The sequence below is a fragment of the Penaeus monodon genome, chromosome 42, assembly GCF_015228065.2.
Source record: "Penaeus monodon isolate SGIC_2016 chromosome 42, NSTDA_Pmon_1, whole genome shotgun sequence".
NCBI lineage: Eukaryota > Metazoa > Arthropoda > Malacostraca > Decapoda > Penaeidae > Penaeus > Penaeus monodon.
The window spans coordinates 16358726-16377882 of record NC_051427.1 but is presented as its reverse complement, the minus strand read 5'-3'; the positions used below and the strand labels follow the sequence as shown (position 1 = coordinate 16377882).

The window sequence follows — 19157 nt, the reverse complement described above, 5'->3', positions numbered from 1 at the left end:
TATACTGTGTAAATGGATTATATTATGGAATATTCATAAATATGGTCACAAAGTCACTCATATACATATACTATACTAGTATAAAAGTTGTATTCTATATATCCTTTATTATGAGTATTATACTTTCATCATATTCTATTATAACTGATATATTAAAGCATATATGAAAGAGGTATAAGAATATAGGCACTATAAAGATGAAAAAGTTAACAATGGAATCTAATAAAATAAATGACATACATCCATAACTATATTATTATTAATTTAACTTATATAATATATGGTATAGTAATATATAATATAAATATAATCTCTTCATAGATAACATTATTAACATAGTATATATTATAATTTCACTTTAAATATATATATAAATAAATATCAATATAAGAATCATATATATATATATATATATATATATATATATATATAATATATGATATATATATATATATATATATATATATATATATTATAATATATATATATATATATATATATCATATAGATATAATATATATATATATAATATACTAATAATTATATATCTATTATATATATCATAAACACTCATATCGAATATATATACTAGCATATATGCTACACATACTATACTATACATATATATATATATATATATATATATATATATATATTATATTATATCAATATAATACAAAGAATCTACATATATCATCAATAAATAAATATCATATATATATACACATAGTATATCATATAACTATCATATAATAATATATCTACTAAATACTACAACACATATAACTAACTTACATTTACTAATTCACAAATACTATATAATATCATTCTATCATCAATCAACATAATATTATATTTATATGATTATATATATACATATTATATTGTATATATTAATATATGCTATATATATATATATATATATATAATATATATTGTATATATTTAGAAACCACATCATACTGTATTATATTATCTAAATCATCAATACTTATTCAATATATCAACATACATCACACACACACCACACACACACACACACACACACACACCACACACACACACACACACACACACACACACACACACACACACACACACACACACACACACACACACACACACACACACACACACACACACATATTATAAATAATGTAATATATAACCAAATGAAGATATAGCCTGACCATGGGAGATTAATCAACAACACACATCAGTAAAAGACATCCATATATTTTTGACAAGTTAAGGCTCAAAAAGTTTGTCCTAACACTACTAAAGTTGACATTGCTTGTTTTAACCTGGTCATGAAGTGATATTTAATCAGTCCTCTGAAACCTTTTTCCATTCTATTCTATTTACATAGTATGTGGCTTCAGGACCAAAGCTAGGAAACTTGAAAAATAAATAGGTATTAGAAAGAAAGGACAAACCTTTCTGATTACCTTTAATTCACTAAAGAATAGAATGGAATTATTCATTTTGGAATCCTCAACATAACAATGTAACAAGTGTTACAGCCTAAGAGAAATTGAATAGAAACACACAATAAGTAAACAATGTACTGGTAGTTTTTAGTCTTCTCTGGATAACAAGTATGATAAATTGTGACAAACACGTAGCAACTCAGTTCCTATTTACACGTCTACAGCCTCAAATCGCCCATGATTATGGATAAGAACAGTCAACAATAACTTTAAAAGTGGTCCAAATACACTAGCAGAGAGTGTCAACACTATCTGGAGGTTAAAACACTTCACTATGAGCATCATGAACATTTTTTACCTTATGGGCAACAGAGGAACAATCTGAAATAAATATATGTACATAAAGAAGGATAATGACAGAAAAAATATGTTTTTGATATGCATCCAGTCTCCAAGATAATTTTCTTGGCTTTGTAATATAACAATAAATAAAAGTGCATGTAGCACACCACTGTATGTTAAATGGTATATGATTTAATTTTCTTTCTGTAAAATGTTAAGAAATAAATATAAATATACACATAGAAGGAAGAGTCAAAAGGAAGAAAAAAATAAAAATAAAATTAACATCTTATATTCCTAACATGATGGTAATTTGAGATACACTGAAAGCCTACTTGATTATGATTTGCAGTTTCATACTCTGGAGTTCTATCTACACTACTCTGACTTGATTGCTTCACTACTACCACAAGTCTCAAATACTTTTAAAATCTCAGCACCTTAAATCAAATGGAATGTGGAACTGGGTTCACTATGACAACTGTTGAAAAATGTATGAATGAGAAAGAATAATTTCACAAGATAAGATGACTTGTTTAGTTTCAAATTTGAAATCAGGATAGAGATTTTGTAAATGTCCTACCTTGTAAAACTATTTAATCTTCATACCCTTCTCAGCAAATGGAATGGCTTGGCAATATATAGATTACTAAAAGAAAACAATACTTAGAACACTCTTTTTATAACAGTCTGTATAATCTGTAATGATAAGTGATTAAAAAGGAACCTCATAAGATAACAGGGAAATATTTATATGTAAACTTGCACACATAATAAATAATAGTTCTTGCATGTCTGACACCAAAATAAAACACTGTATATAGACTGTGAACACTAATAATAATCTGAATGTGAATAACTATCTACTTTCTTGTCTGTTTTCTAATTCTCACAGCCAATGCACAAAAACAGTTTCTAAAACTTGAATATTGGACATTGCAGGATGTTTTTCATGAAGTAACAAATATATAAATTTATTTAAAGCCTGGACTCCCAAATCAACAGGATAATAATAATATATATATTTTTTAATATTTTATATCAATAAATAAAATTACCTGACAAAGAAAACAAGCTTATTTATTTAGAGAAAATATGGTAGAATGAAATGATTCTTTGGCATAAACAGAAACTTCCAAATGCTCACTTGATCTATTGAAATGGTGACTTAAAAAGTATAAACACAGATATTCTGCAAGGCTTTCCTCTGGACAAAGATTGGTGTCAATTTTAATATATAAATTACACAAAATAATTGATAAAAATACATGACAAATATATATATATAAATGGTAAAGCAGTTTAAATGATCATCTCAGTCACAATCTTAATTTGCAAAAGACATCATTAACACTGAGACAATATGTTCAATATTTAAGAAAAATCAAATAACAAAATAGATGGATATCACTGCGCAAAGCAAATACTTTTAAATTAGCAGGATTTTTTCCTTGTTTACTCCATCTTACCAATCTGTTATCTAAATCTAATCCTCTAGCTCTCAACACTTATTAATCTATCCAGTAATTTTCCTCATTTTTAGGAATTTTTGTTTTATCCTAATCAACTGTCTCTGACCTAACCAGTTCTTCCACTGTTTATGTTTTCAAAGTTCTGGGGTGAAAACACCTTCATCTTCAAGCAAATTAACAAATGCTGCAACTCTCTTGCGTGAATCCACTCCCTTCATAACTCGCATGGTGTCCAGGAGACCAAGTAATTTCTTCACCCCAACAAAGACACGGCCATTGTTGATGTGATCCATGACTGCTTCAGTCTGAAAAAGGATTCATATTTGAAGGAAAAAATAATAACCAGCATTAATACATAAAAGTGTGGAGGACAAAGAGAAGCAGGAATGGTAGAAATATGGGGGGAAAATAGATTCCAAGCTCAATGATGCAGGCTTTTAAATATAGGAGAAGAGAGAACTCTTAAATAGCTGTGACCTGAGCTAGAAATCCTCAATTCCAATGCACAACACAATGGTGAAAAACTATGTTTTCTGTTAGTAAATTATCAAAACTACGATGAGTTTAAATTTATACCATTTTACTTTCCCTTTCTCAAATATTTTCTTTCTTCAGGATTATTCCTATGCATCTACACTTACTTCTTCTGAAGACAAAGCACCTGATTCTTCAAGCACTAGTCTGATATCCTCCTGATGTGCAATGTATGGGACTCTGATGACAGCTGTAAATGCTGACAGGAGACCCAGTTCCTCCAGTACTGCTCTTCGTTTTGATGTACAGATGACAAGTAATTTGCGGCCTTTTGGTGGAGAAGCAGAGAGAAGGGAGTACATGGCATCAAGCACTAGACTCTGGTATCTTGGGCCAATGGGTGAGTAACCCATGAGATGTTCTAGGTCATTCAAGAATATGCAGCTCAGTTCAGAGCGGTAAGCATCATCAAAAATCCTGCTGATACGAAGACATTTTGAAGATTCCATGAAACCAACCATTTCTCGTGAGTCAATAACCTTGATGAAGGGGAAATCAGAATTTTTGGCCATGTAAGCTGCCAGTGCTGATGTTCCAGCAGTTGGTGCCCCCTCCAAAAGAAGACACAAACGATTGCTTGTTTCTGGGGATCTGGCCTGCTTTACAAACATCAGACCTTTTTCCACTAGTTCCCTTGTAGCTCCCCAGTTAATAATTCCTCTTTCAATATACTTGGCCAGGGCATCATCACTGGTCCCTAATGATGGCTTCACATCATTCTCTAGAGAGTAAATGAAGTCACTTCTTGTGATCTTCAGCTTGTCAATGGCATTTGGATCCACTTCAATCTTGTTCCCCAGGTGAATATATCTCTTCAGAGCTGATGATGAAGCTGCTTTTACTAAACCCTCCAGTTCTGCTCCAGAGAAGTTCTTGGTGAGAGAAGCAACCTCTGCAAGATCTACATCACGATCCAGTTTGTTGTGCTCTCGCATCTTGGCAGTCTTGATCTTAAGGATGTCACAACGGCCTTGTTCATCGGGCAGACTGATTTCTACCTGGATCTCCAATCTGCCAGGTCTCAACAGAGCCTCATCAATCATGTCCTTTCTGTTGGTCATCCCAATAACCAAAATGTTGTTCAGCTGTTCAACACCATCAATCTTAGACAAGAGCTGGTTAACTACAGTATCATTTACACCAGTATTGCCTGCAACTGATCCTCTCTGTTTACAAATAGCATCAATCTCATCAAAGATAATGATGTGAAGGCCAGAATTTGGGCCCATTCGCTTCTCTTCTTCCTCAGCTTCAGCAAAAAGACGTCGCACATTAGCCTCTGATTCTCCTACATACTTGTCTAGAATTTCAGGGCCATTAACAATCTTTGGTTCACGTGCATTCAACATTTTTCCAATTTGACGGGCCATCAAAGTTTTTCCAGTACCTGAAAGAGTGGGAAGTGATATAAAAAAAACATATAGCATAGGCACATTTCAAGAACAAATACTGCTACTATATTTCACATTATATGAAAAGGATTCTTAAAAATATTTAATCACATATTACTATTCTTTATCTTTACTATTTTCTTTTATTTTTATTTTTTACCTGGAGGTCCATAAAGCAAGATGCCCTTTACGTGCTTAACACCCAACTGTTCAACAACTTCTGGTGGGAAAACCCTTGATGCAAATGCTCTCCTCAAAATCTGGACAAACTGCTCATCCAAACCACCTATGCCCATCTTCTGGAAGTCCCAGTCAGCTGAGAACAGGCTTGTGTGGGTTGTCCGTGCCTGTCAAAGGAAAGTGGTGTAGAAATAAGAAACTCTAAGCTCTTAATAAATGCTACATAAATACACATGTGTGTATGTGTGTCACATACACACATGTGTACACCATGTTATTTGCAAAATTGTTCCATGTTGCCCCTTTTCCTTCCTTCATTTAAAGTAGTAAGTCCTATTTTCTGTAGTCTATCTCTGTAGTTCTTATCTGTTAGATTAGGTGCCCATTTTGTGGCTGTTCTTTGAACTCTTTACAATTTGTCTATCCTTTTTGTGGACTCCATACACCATACTCTAGACTAGGTCTTTTGATGGGTGTAACATACATATATGCCCACTTCAGGTTGGCAATCAGCCCTAGCTTTTATGGACCTTTTCAATTATATCATTATTTTGGCTTCAGTTCTTGTTTATGATTATTTTAAGGTATTGGATTTCATTTTCCAAGTTCAATTTCACATGGATAAGTTCTTGATGTCCCTTTGCAGGCATTTGATTGAGACGCCACCAATCCTCCTTTTCTTGTATTTGCACGTTGTCTGCAAACAGGTAACTGTGCTTAAATTTGACCCCAAATCATTGCTGAAAATAATAATATGTATATATCTGTTGTGTGTGTGTTGTGTGTGTGTGTGTGTGTGTGTGTGTGTGTTGTGTGTGTGTGTGTGTGTTGTGTGTTGTGTGTGTGTGTGTGTTGTGTGTGTGTGTGTGGTTTTGTGTGTGGTTTGTGTGTGTGTGTGTGTGTGTGTGTGTGTGTGTGTGTGTGTTTGTGTGGGGATTTGTGTGTGTTGTGTGTGTGTAATATAGATGTATTGTGTTCAATATCCGTTCTATCTCCTCAATTACATTATATTTCCTGTGCAATATCTAAATGTACCAGCTTCCCTCTCTAAGGTGTCTGTTGACTAATTGGGGGTCTATGTACCTAGGAGGGGCAGGTCAATGTGCAAAACATGAACATAAGGAATTCTTACATTTTATTACTCTTTGGCCAATCCATCTTGCCCTGGTGTTTCTTTGACCTGTCTATCAAATCTTGAGTAAACTAAATGCCACTCCCTCCCATAGATGTCTGCTACTCATTCAGCAGATGAAATATTCATCTGATAGGGTGCCTGAGCATTAGAGAATATTTGTATCAACTGTTTCAGGTTGAGCAACTGATTGTTGGCATGGGCGTGGGTGGTATCATGGTCCCAGTGCCTCATGAAGTCCTATTTTATGACAACAGACAACCAAAAGGTATTCAGTACCATTCTTGGAGCCTTCTGCTTTGTACAAATATTCTTGTAGTGGAAGAACATCTGGGTTGCATGTTCTTGTACAAGACTGCATCAACGATAGTGGAATTGAAAAACACAAGACACATGTAATCTTATAGTTTCCTTTTTGAAAAATTTCAAAATCAAAATTGGTTGGGAATGCACTCCCAAAACAGATGACAAGGACAGGGATATGAAGATTGGCTGATGTCCTCAACAACTGTCCTTTTAAGGAAGAGTAACATTCTATGGCAAGTTTGTGAAAAGCTTAGCTACTATTGTGCTTCCATTTTACAAGGTAAATGCTAATGATATAAAATGGGATTTGACTGAAAAATATCAACAAACATTTGAGAGAATAAAGTCTGAAATAACATCACAGAAATTGCTGGCAAAGTATAGGAAAGATTTACCAGTCAATAAACGAGTGTGGAATGTAATGTCCTTGAGTTATAGACTACCTAGAAAGATTTGGGGTCTCTATTACCATCTGGATAATGCAAATCAATGACAAATATGGACATTAGAAAATGGCATAAAAGCTTAACATGTTTATGTATAAAAGGAGAAAATAACACTACAAGGGGGAGGCACAGTCTCCTCATTGCACACGAGTATCTGCGTGCACACCATGTGATTGCTGTGAAGCAACCAGATCCAAGGGGTTAAGAAGTCCTTAAAAAGGTTAGAAGCAGTATGCTTTAGTTTTTAATCCAATCACTAGGGATTTATGTACTGTCCTCTGTAGTTTTTTGTGAATTTTACTACATACAGATGGCTCCACAAGTGCTCAGCCAACAAGGAGTCTATCAGTAGGCCCTAGTGACTGCTCCTGATTTCCTCATTCATTGAAATTGCAGGAATATGTTTTTTTCTTTCTAATACTATTGATATCACTACTCTTATTATTTTTATTGATATTATGATTATCAAATTATCATAAAAATCTTGGTAACATTAAAAACGATGAAATAATACAAAGGACAATTTCCAAAAATGAAGGAAAAGGGAAAACAGGTGAGATAGGTAGGACTAATAACTGACTCCTTGGTGACTAAGCACTTGTAGAGCCATCTATGTGTAAATACAATAAATAAATTTATATTACAGTGGGCATGTCATGTACTCTTGCCATCCGTGCTAATTGGGTTAATCAGTAAATATGCAGAGTTGGGTCCAGGGTGTGGTCTGGAGGAACAAATTCATATACCTATACTGCACCCACTCCCAATAACCAATGAAATAATGACAACTTCTTACCATTTCATTACCAAGATGTGAAGAAAGTTATCTACTTACTTTTGCTTTTCCTGTGAGGATCAAGAAAGAACCTTCACTCTTTTCAAAAATAATGCTTGAATTAGCCTGGAGGACTCCAAAGTGGATCTTCTTTGGCTCCCTCTTCTTCCCAGATGCAACAGCCTCTGGGTCCGCCGCTGAAAGAGAAAGACAGTTTTGTTAAAAACGCTGCCTCCAGTTATTTTTCAGAGTACTTCCATCTACTCTAATTTGCTAAACTAGACTTCTACATTACCTGATTACATCCACCCTAAGATTCTCCTCTCCTTCATATCAATGGTTTCTTTTCTCTTTGATATATACTACATGTTCTTTCTTCTGACTTCACATCATACAACCAAACCTAGGTCAGTTATTGCATCTTTTTCCATACCAAATGGATTATCATATTTGATATCATATTACATATCAAATATAATAATCAACATGATGCATATAATGAAAAAAAAAGAGGAATATGAGGCTACTCATAGCCCTCCAGGATATTTAACATAGAATAAATTATATATTTACACATATAACAATCATATATAATAAATACAGAGTATTATTCATAATTTCTTTGGATAACCTAATACCAAGTTATTCAGAAATGATATTTCTGACGCTAAGGACGACTGCAATAGCAGTTACATTTGATGATGTCATTGTATATTATAAGGATTTGTGGAGGCTTGGTAAAATACATGGGTTAAAATATATCCTATATGTTATGCAAACAGACACGATAGTTACACTTAATGATATATATGACTTAGCATGTTTTTCTCATTTATACTTCTAAATTGTCACTTCTTCATGACTATGGATTAGCCAACTGGGGATGGGGTTCAGTGTAACTTCCTTAATTTTCATAGTACCTAATACTTCCTCATTAAAAATATCTACAAACACTTGTAGTAAAAAAAACAAAAAAGACAGTAAATCTGTCCACTTTCACTGTGAACAGAAATCATTCACAAAATCACAAGACCACTGTAACCTGCTTATTCATCACTCTGCCTTATTTATCAAAACTAACCTTCAATCTCTTTGACAAGGATGGAGAGCGTTTTTTTGTCTTGGAACTTGAATACCAGTGGTTGGTCGACAGTAAACCCGTGACGTGGGAACTGCTCCATGAAGGATGCGGCCATCTGGTCTGTGTTGTAGGGCTCGTTGGTGGTGCTCTTCTTCTGCAGGAAGTCAGCCTCCAACACCAGAGTTCCAATTAGCTGCTTTTGAGGATCATGGACATATGCCTCCACTTGGATCTGTTGGTAAGGTTGGTTTTTGAAAGTTCAACCCTCCAGAATACATTGAACATTGTATCTTTGCAAACTAGTTGCAAATGGGTCAGGATTTTAATTGAATTACGGAAAGTCTTTTCCTTTATTTTTTTCTTCAACAGTATCCCCATTAGTGTGATAACACAGAAATACATGCCACTCCTTCAAAGTTCTACTGTTTCTTTCTTATATGTTTTGATTTATTATCTCACTACAGTGGCAGATACTTGGTGAAATGTCAGTACAAACACAAAGAATGTACACTATAAGTATCTCTAATCTTTCAGTACTTTAAATACAAAACAGAATATCCTAAATTCCCAATTTTAAAGAAGCAAAGAATATAAGTTCTGTCTTTCAAAGCATACAAAATTGAAGATCCAGTATACCTCCTGATCCAGTGAAAGTAACGCTTGCTTCCGCTGGATAGCATTGAAGCCCATGTGGCCTGGCTTGACACCACGGTCATGTCTGATGGTGAATATGAACTTCTTCTGATGGTCAGCTGTTACTTGAATATACCTGCCAAAAAGAAAAAGAAAAAATAAATAAGTAAAAAGTATGAATACCCTGGACCTGATGGCACTCCCATGGGCAGCATGGAGTTTCCATACTTGTGCAGTCTGAACCTATAGCTGTGGGTCACCTGCTACCTAAAGCTGGAGTATCGATATGGAAGGGTTATTGGTTCAGGAATATTTCAAACAAAAAAGTGACAGGCATTGGATCTGTTATGAAATATGAGCTTTTTTCTTTTTTTTTAAGGACCTTGTATTCAAGAGATATGAACCCTTTCCTACTACTGAAAAATACTCAGTTCCAGAAGGATAATACCTTATTTGCAAAAACTGGATAATCATAAAGGTGGAAATACAGTAATTGTCTCTCACCAGAGCCTGTGAAAGTGTTTCATCACCACTCTCAACAAGATGTTGTTTCTTAAGTCACCTTGAAAGAATAGTATTTTATATCTTTTATATAAATTTTATATTACTAGTTTATGGCTAGTTTAAACTAAGTAAAAATGCCCAATTCATCAGCATGCATTTCTTGAGGTGAAAGTGAACTCTACCAAATTTACTTGATAGACATCTACTTCTCAACCAAGTTAGAAAAAAAAAGTCATTGAGAGTATAACACAAATTGGGTTAAAATAGACTGCATTTGCCCTGATTACCCCTCAAACATGCAGATTAGAGTTTTAAAAGCTGTACAATTAAAGTGGTGTCAACTTTTAAGACTACACTTTTTTTTTTTTTTATTATTACTCTTTTCAGTATCTAATGTCTAGGCCTGTAGATATGTATCATTCTATAGAAAAATACCATTGAGAAATCCATAACAAAATATTTGTCAATCTATTCGTTACAACCCTGAGCTTGAGATTTTTATAATAGGGGGAGGAGGGGGGATTAATTATATATGTATTGATAGTATATTGATTGTTATTTTCTGGAGAAATTACTGTGTAACAGAAATGTCTATGTAAACAAAAGACACATCAGCATTTCCTTAAGCAAAAAACTATGTTCCCTTGAATCATGCAACACTTGTAGACCTTCCTGTCTTAGCATCATCACATGGGGAATAGAGTCCAAGCTCTATCATTTAAGATTATATGTAGTGGATGCCCTAAAGGTGCAAAGGCAAAGGCACTTGTCAATGCCACTAATAGGTTGGTTATTGGTAATGTAAAATATTTTCTTTGTTTTGAGTATGTGATAAATATGTTAAACATGAAAAATGTCTTAAAATTAACTGATATACAGATTCCATGTACTGTTTACCTTACACTGTATGGTAGATGTTCTCTGGAAAATGTAAAAATTATGTGAATTGGATGGATTACCACTCATTCCAACTCGACCAAAGTCTAACTGGGAAAGAAAAGAAAGAGAGAGCTCTGGGCCTTGGGAATAGAGTAATCATTGTTCCCCATGACATCAACAGGTGGCACTGCTAAGTCTGAATGTTAAGTTTTCCTTTGCTTACATTTTTGACAGATATTTTGAGAGGGCTCCTGTGTTTGTTTACAAGAGCTACAATGAAAAGGTAACCCAGAGTAAGTCAAGGATGTAAATAAAAGTAAATTGCCATACAGACCAAAGACAGTCTTGCTCGGTTTCTGTGAAGATCACTGCTTGTAACTCAAAACTTCACAGGGTTAATAATTTTCATTAAAAAAAAAAGAGGCTTAAAAACCATTCCTTGGGTAAAAAACACTACATAGCATCTGATATTCTATATTCAAATGCTGGTAGTCATGATGTATTTTATTTTTTGATTAAGTGTATTTGAACATATAACTCCCCCCCCCCCCCACACACACACACACTCTCTTTCTCTCTCTGACTGTCTGTCTGTCCCTGTCACTTTCTCTTTTTGTTTGTCTCTCTCCTGAGAATAAAAATAACTATAAAAATTATAATAATGCTAACTATGAATATGAGATGATAAAAGTATTGATAATGATAATTGTTAATTTAACCATAAAAATAGAAAATGATATAACATGAATATCAGAAATCATGATAAAAACAAAACAATAATAATAATGATGACAAAAATAACAATAAATATATAAAAAATTTATAAAAATCAGTTACTGCTCATATTGACATGTGTTTCTGGTCGAATCATGTAGCAGTCAAACCCTTCAACAAGCTCCATGTTCCTACCCCTTATTCTAGGCCTCTTCTTTCCATCTTAAAAATTATAAGCCACATCCTGATATGTCATCTTAATTATCCAACTGAACTCAAATGAACTGAGTTGAAGACTGCACAGTTAAGATCTCACATATGCTGCTGTTGGTGCTACAGCCTAAGCCATTATCTGTTCTACAAACTGTGGCTAAAAATATTTTTGGGTAATTCAGTTCTAACAGTCTACAGTCACCTTAATATGTTATGTGTGATGTGAATTAGAAATGCATACATTTTTGTTTTTTTGTTGTATAGATATATTTCCAATTTTATAGTAGATATTGGTGTACAGATATTCAAGTATTTAGTCAGCACAGACATTACAATATAAATAATTTAATATGAAAATAATGAAGACAAATTTACTGAAGCCCACTACTATTTTTTAAAAGAAATTGCACCAACCTTCCTCTCTCAGATCTCGTTATAAATGCTTTTCACATATTTCATTTGTATTCTTCATAAATATATAATCTTGCACATAACTTGAATTTGGGGATTTTTCATCAAGACCTTGAAACAACCCACTGAGCGCATGATAACCTGTGGGTTGTATAGCAAGGACATAATCCTTTTTATGCATCCAACAGAACACCCAACAACAAAGTACTTCTTATGCTGGTGCAGGATATTATTCTTTTTTTTAGTGAGGCATTGTCATCATTGCTAATTGCACAAAGTGTGTTAACTTTTCTTAGTTACTGTTACAGACTTTGAAAATGAATATCCACAACTTGATTCCTAGCATTACCCAAGGAGAATGCAACACTATCTATGCTGAAGCTGCCAACTACAAGGCAAATGGTAGGCTATTGGAAGAGAGAAAGAAAGAAAAGAAAGAAGAGGAGAGAAAAGAAAAGAAAAGAAAAGAAAAGAAAAGACTAGAAAAGAAAAAGAAATAGAAAGAAAGAAAAAGAAGGAAAGAAAAGGAAAAGAAAAAAAGAAAGAAAAGGAAAAAGAAAAAGAAAGAAAGAAAGAAAGAAAAAGCAATTCTCTTCTTTCAGAGGGGATTTTGGATGAGAAAAGAGTACCTGTGAGAAGACTGACATATACATACTTTGAGCACATTGATAACAAAACTTGCTGCAGTATTATAATGCCAGCCTTTGTTGATACTAAGTATGGACTTCTGGTGTTTAAGGAAAAGTTCTTTGGCCTTATCCTATAATTTCCAGGATTTTGGAGATGTTAATTTCAATCCCATTAATTTCCTTAGTAAACTTTAAGTGCCTGGTTCATATATGTCAAGTGAAGAAAGCCAAAATCTTGGCTTAGAGACAGGAAAATGGGCCAATTTAAGGGATGTGTATTCAGTGGCTCTGCATAACTGACAATCATGTATCACCTTCCGTTGTTCCAGACTTCCCACCACCAAACATTAGTCATTTGCCTTGCATAAGATATCTAGGATAAGCTTCTCAAGATAAAGAATCCATATCTTACCGCCTCCCAACTTAAAAGCAAGTCACCTTATACTGTTAGGAATTAAATAGTACTACACTGGTTGCAATAAGATATTCCTTGGGCAAGTTGCATTACTGCAAGTAAGCCACTCTTTACTAACCAAATTCTCAAGAGACAGGCTTTTGTCAAGCAATCTTGTTCTTAGACAAAAGTGGAGAGGCATTTGTTTATCTGGAGATGGCGAGATGCCATTCCACAGCAAGTCGTATGATTGAGCCTATACCACCAAGAACTTAGAGTATGTCATAATTTAGATATGTTTTAATGGTGCAAGTAGCAGGGATGAATTGTCTTTTCTTAATATATATATATATATATATATATATATATATATATATATATATATATATATATATATATATATATATATATATATATATATATATATATATATCATGCAGGCAAAAGAATTACACCTATCTTTCTTTATCACCAATGAATGAAATCTGAAAGAGCTGTTTTTATTATTACATTTCCATAGTAGCTACCTTTTTTACTTTCAATCTGCAATGGAAACATCAAAAATTAAAATCATCCAAGATTTCATGAATCTATCAACTCCATACACAGCATACCATGAAACATCCACTGCACTCATCTGAAAAACAAACAAACAAATAAATTTCAAAAATGTATTGCAAATATGGGGGAGGGACACTTACTTGACCTTCATGTTGAAGTCATTTTCATTAACAATGACACAATTGGTGAAGGAGAGCTCCTCGTTGGGGCACTTTGCCACCTTCATGATCTGAAATAGAGAGAAAAAGAGAGGAAACAATTATTGGAATGGTACACTCTTAGAAACATGGAAAATGCGACACCACATTTACCTTTTTAAATATATAAATGTCAGAGAGCAGTAAATCTATAAGGAAAAGAATGTTGAACTAAATAAATGTTAAAGACAAGACTATATCATAAATGTGAAACACACTACCACATAAAAATATGTTCCAATACACATTAATGGTACACAGCCTATTCAATATAAATACTGACTAAGCAAATTTTACACAACTATTCTAAAAAATATCTCATGATCTGTGACCTGCCAATGTTATGTGGCAACTAAGCTGTCTAAAAGTAACTTATCTATGTACTAAAATTATTTTCATTCTGACATTGATAACTCTAACACTAATTCACTATAAATGCATTCACTTGCTGATCTTTCTAATCTATGGATAAGGTGAAGACTAGAATCACAAGTAGAAAATGAAGTCACTGTCAGTCCACTTTTACCTATGTGTGCTCCCCTTGACCATCTACATGAATCCTTTATAAACTCTGCCCCACTTCAGAATTCTATAAGAAGAAGAAGAAGAAGAAGAAGAAGAAGAAGAAGAAGAAGAAGAAGAAGAAGAAGAAGAAGAAGAAGAAGAAGAAGAAGAAGAAGAAGAAGAAGAACAAGAAGAACAAGAAGAAGAAGAAGAAGAAGAAGAAGAAGAAGAAGAAAGGCTTGATGAGCTACCAACTCCAATTTGAGTACAAGACCACTCATGTGCAGACCCCATGAACATGATCAAGTGGCTTCTAACCCCTTGTATCTCATTGATTTACATAAGTCATATTTAAGATGATATTTTGCAATCATTTCTTAATTTTTCTACTTATACCTTGAATTAGATTCCTTGACATATTGTCAACATGATTTTGTTTATATTTTGTAAAGTGTATGGAGTTAAAAATCTTTGAACTATAGGTACACAAGCCTATAAATGTGTTTATCCTGTACAGCTTTTATTGGATATAAATTACGGATTTTGTTAATTTCTTGTTTGATACAGGAAATTATTTCATTTATGTACATACAACATTTTCAAGACTGACTGGAAGCGCATATGCATTATACACTACATATCAATCAACAGTATATATACATTTTTAGGAAAAATAATGCAGAATATAGTTAAATAATTTGACTATACGTATGGAACTATAAGTTATTTAACTGCCCTGAATTCATGAAGATAACAAATCAAATGTGGTTAACCAAACAGAAATGAAAAGAAAGAAAAAAAGAATACTGGAGAAAATATTTTCTTACACAGTATTTTATACATTTAGCCAATAACTGTTTTTCAGTAAAACTATACAAAATGAAGACAAAAGGCAACTATAGAAGGCCTTTGCTTGAGAACTAGTGCCATGGAGCCATAAAACACAATGATATGCCATGGATAGCTGTCACCTAGTATTAGTAATCCTTGTCATGACATGTACCATTGCAACCATTGGCATTGGGTTCAGTACCCTGCTACTCTCCCCATAGATGAATCGCAGACTGAATGATCTCCAACTCATGGGCTGCTTCTGTAGCCTACCAGGGAGTCTCGGCCACAACCCTGCTACTACACCCCAGTTCAGAGGCAAATTTCAGTCTCTATTTGGATGCTTTCGCTATAGTGATCAAAGCAGCAAAGCTAATTCCACTTGTTGCTTACGAGATTCAGCTCTATCTTGCTGTGCATACCGAGGTGATGACAATGTTTACCGGAGAGGGGGGCATTCAGAGGCCACCCCCCCCCCCATCAACCCTCCCCTCAAGCCACTCACTCATAGCAAGTTAAATTGTTGTAAAAAACGTGATGCGAAGTTGAGGTCTGTGGGCAGTGCATTCATATCATTAACAAAGTCATTTAACACAGGATTTGCTCGGTGTAACCCAAAGTACTTGAATTTTCAGATTTTTATGCCTAGGTCATCAAAACGCTTGCCGTTCCCTAGCATCCAACGCAAGTGTCTTGGTGCCACGGATGCCCCAGCCTCTCTGCTCCGGCAAAGGCCCACAAATACCACACATACAATGGCAAGACAGAACTTGGATTCCTTGTCATAAATTCTCAAAAATCTTAAAAAAAAAAAAAAGCTCTAAAATTTAGTGGTTTATTTCTCCCAAATTACCTCATTAACTTCAAAACTCCCCAGCTTTAGTTCAAACTACTCGAACCAAAAATCACACATAAATCTCTGTGCAAATTACCTTAAAACTACATACAATAAGCGCAATAAAAACTTACGGCTGTCAGTCCCATTGATGCGGATCCTAAGTGAGACATCGAGTTCATCCTTTAGTCTGGATACATACGACCATTAAACTTGACAGGCACTTCACATACAAATTTCCTCCCCGCAAAAATTAATAGCTACTGTTTAAAACTTCACGAATACCCGAAGCAACGTCATTAAAATAAGCAACACACTGACGGGAACGTTTTCCAGTCACGGTGTTCCACGTCAGTCAACTTTAAAAAAAAAGTATCCTTGTGCACTTCGCATGTGTCACCTGGAAAATGCTTATCTCAGGAATATGCCTGTATCTTTAAGTGAGGCAGTTGTAGTGACAAAAGACTTTTACGCCGATTTATTTATTGCACGTGAGCGGAAACTGTTGCAATGTTCTGTTTTCTCTCTGGCCCGACCCGGACACGTATTGATGACGTCATGAGAACTACGGGCTTATTGATGACGTCATGAAAGTACTATGGGCGTACTGATGACGTCACTGATTCGGGCTCAGGCTTTACGGGAGGTGACGGACGTAAAACAAATACGTAGTGTGGTGGGTACTTCTACTATTAACTGGGTCTGAATGTTCTGCTTGGCCTAATGAATGAACAAAATGACGAGTACTGTCTCGTCTCTTTAATACTAAGAGATCTATTAGTGACGTTTATCATTTTGAAATACCAGTAACCAGTCAAATGCACTGTCATTATCATTCAAATTGTTGAAACTGTAATATCTGCCAAAGATCAAACATTCAAAAGCCTCATATTGCCGTTAGTGCGTTCCCTCAGAATACGTTGCCTTAATATTACATGAACGAGTCCTTCTTTGTAGATACAAAATGTTCTCGATTTGTTCTGAAGTTTCCTTCAGAACAAATTTACACACAAAGTCTATACTTATATAGACATTGCTCACACACACACGCTTTACGGAAAAATCTTTCACAGTCGTATATACGGAACCCAAACCAGTAGAACCATTAGGCGATGGAAGGAAAAAGTAGATAAACGTTAATGATCCGCTATGTTTTCTGTATAGATGAAATATCTTTTACAGGTAAGACACGCACGCACGCACACACACGCACGCACGCACGCACGCACGCACGCACGCACACACGCACGCACGCACGCACACACGCACGCACGCACGCACGCACGCGCGTCATGCAATTGACACTAAATCTCTGAAAATGTGGATACAACTTTTGTAGGTGTATGTGTGTGTATTGGCATCTATAAACGATGTATCCATATTTTCAGATTTCAATGATTTAGCGTCATTTGCATGATTAATACACACACACACACGCACACATACACCGGCCACGTAATCGAAGATTACATCACTACTAAATTAATAAAGTTAGATTGACATGCACATACAAATAAATACCTAACGAAGAAAGTATTCTTCGCCGAATATGTGATTCTCCAGAAAAAAGAGAAATTAACCTAAAGCGATAATAGTGTTGCTAAAACGTGACAATTTTTTTTTTTTTGCAAAAGTCACCCAAGTCAGCCATGTTTTTTATCAGTTTATTAATTAATTTATTTATTTTCAGGAACAAAAGGTCAATGGAGTTAAATGTTTTGCAGAAACGAAGAGCAATGGCTAGCTAAGGGAATGTAACGTTTACCGTGATATGGGGAAGTGATACTTATCTATTCAATAAAAAAGTTATTTTTCTTTCCTTGGTGTTAAATCATAACATGATAGTGAGTTATTAAGAGAATATTAATGACTTTGCTATATAATGTAGGGGTAATGGAATATTTCTATCAATTAATTTCAAATTCAGCTTTGTGCCTAAGCAAGGTATATACACGAATAAACGTGTTAATGATAATGATATCATAATGGTAACACTATTAATGATTAAATAATAACTAATAATAATTGTAGTTATAATAAAAACATGTAAATGATGATAATACAATGATGGTGACGAACACAATATAATAACTGCAATAGTGAATGTGAAATGATGATCATATTGATGTTAATGATGATATTAATAACAGCAAAAAGTGTTAGTGTTAACACGTTACATTGGTAATGATAATGATAACATAATAATAATAAGATAATAATAATGAAAATGTACTTACTGCTACACTCTTACTTACTACTATACTACTAACAAAAACAACAACAATAATAACACTAATGATAATGACAATGATAATAATGATAACAACAAAAAAACAGTAATGATGATGATGATGATGATGATGATGATGATGATGATGATGATGATGATGATGATGATGATGATGATGATGATGGTGATGGTGATGGTGATGGTGATGGTGATGATGATCATCACCATGATAAGAACAATAATAACAACAACAGCAGCAACAATAATAATAATAGTAATAATGACAATAATAGTAATGATAATAATAATAATAATAATAATAATAATTATTATTATTATCATTATTATTATTATTATTATCATAATAATAACAATAATGATAATAGTAATAATAATGATAATGATGATAATAAAATGACAATAATAATGATGGCATCAGCAACAACAACAATAATGATAATAATGATGATGATGAAGATAAGAATTATTATAATAATGATAAAGAAATAGTGATACTAATATTAATTATAATG

General features: G+C 33.8%; 1 protein-coding gene across 3 annotated transcripts in view; it reads right to left on the bottom strand.

Moving 5' to 3' along the window:
• Positions 1 to 1216: 1216 nt before the first annotated feature.
• LOC119599067 (vesicle-fusing ATPase 1-like) overlaps positions 1217 to 19157 on the bottom strand; it is a 101562-nt gene continuing 83621 nt past the window's right edge. For 2 of the 3 annotated variants that reach the window (XM_037948820.1, XM_037948819.1), the window contains exons 2-8: positions 14168 to 14256; positions 9726 to 9858; positions 9090 to 9321; positions 8069 to 8205; positions 5330 to 5516; positions 3886 to 5165; positions 1217 to 3549 (exon numbers count right to left, since the gene is read on the bottom strand). In XM_037948820.1, coding sequence (XP_037804748.1) covers positions 3379 to 3549; positions 3886 to 5165; positions 5330 to 5516; positions 8069 to 8205; positions 9090 to 9321; positions 9726 to 9858; positions 14168 to 14253 — 2226 coding nt within the window. In that variant the 5' untranslated portion in view covers positions 14254 to 14256 and the 3' untranslated portion in view covers positions 1217 to 3378. Of the gene's footprint in view, positions 3550 to 3885; positions 5166 to 5329; positions 5517 to 8068; positions 8206 to 9089; positions 9322 to 9725; positions 9859 to 14167; positions 14257 to 16528; positions 16962 to 19157 lie in introns of those variants that run through there. The other variant, XM_037948818.1, reaches the window with a different exon arrangement.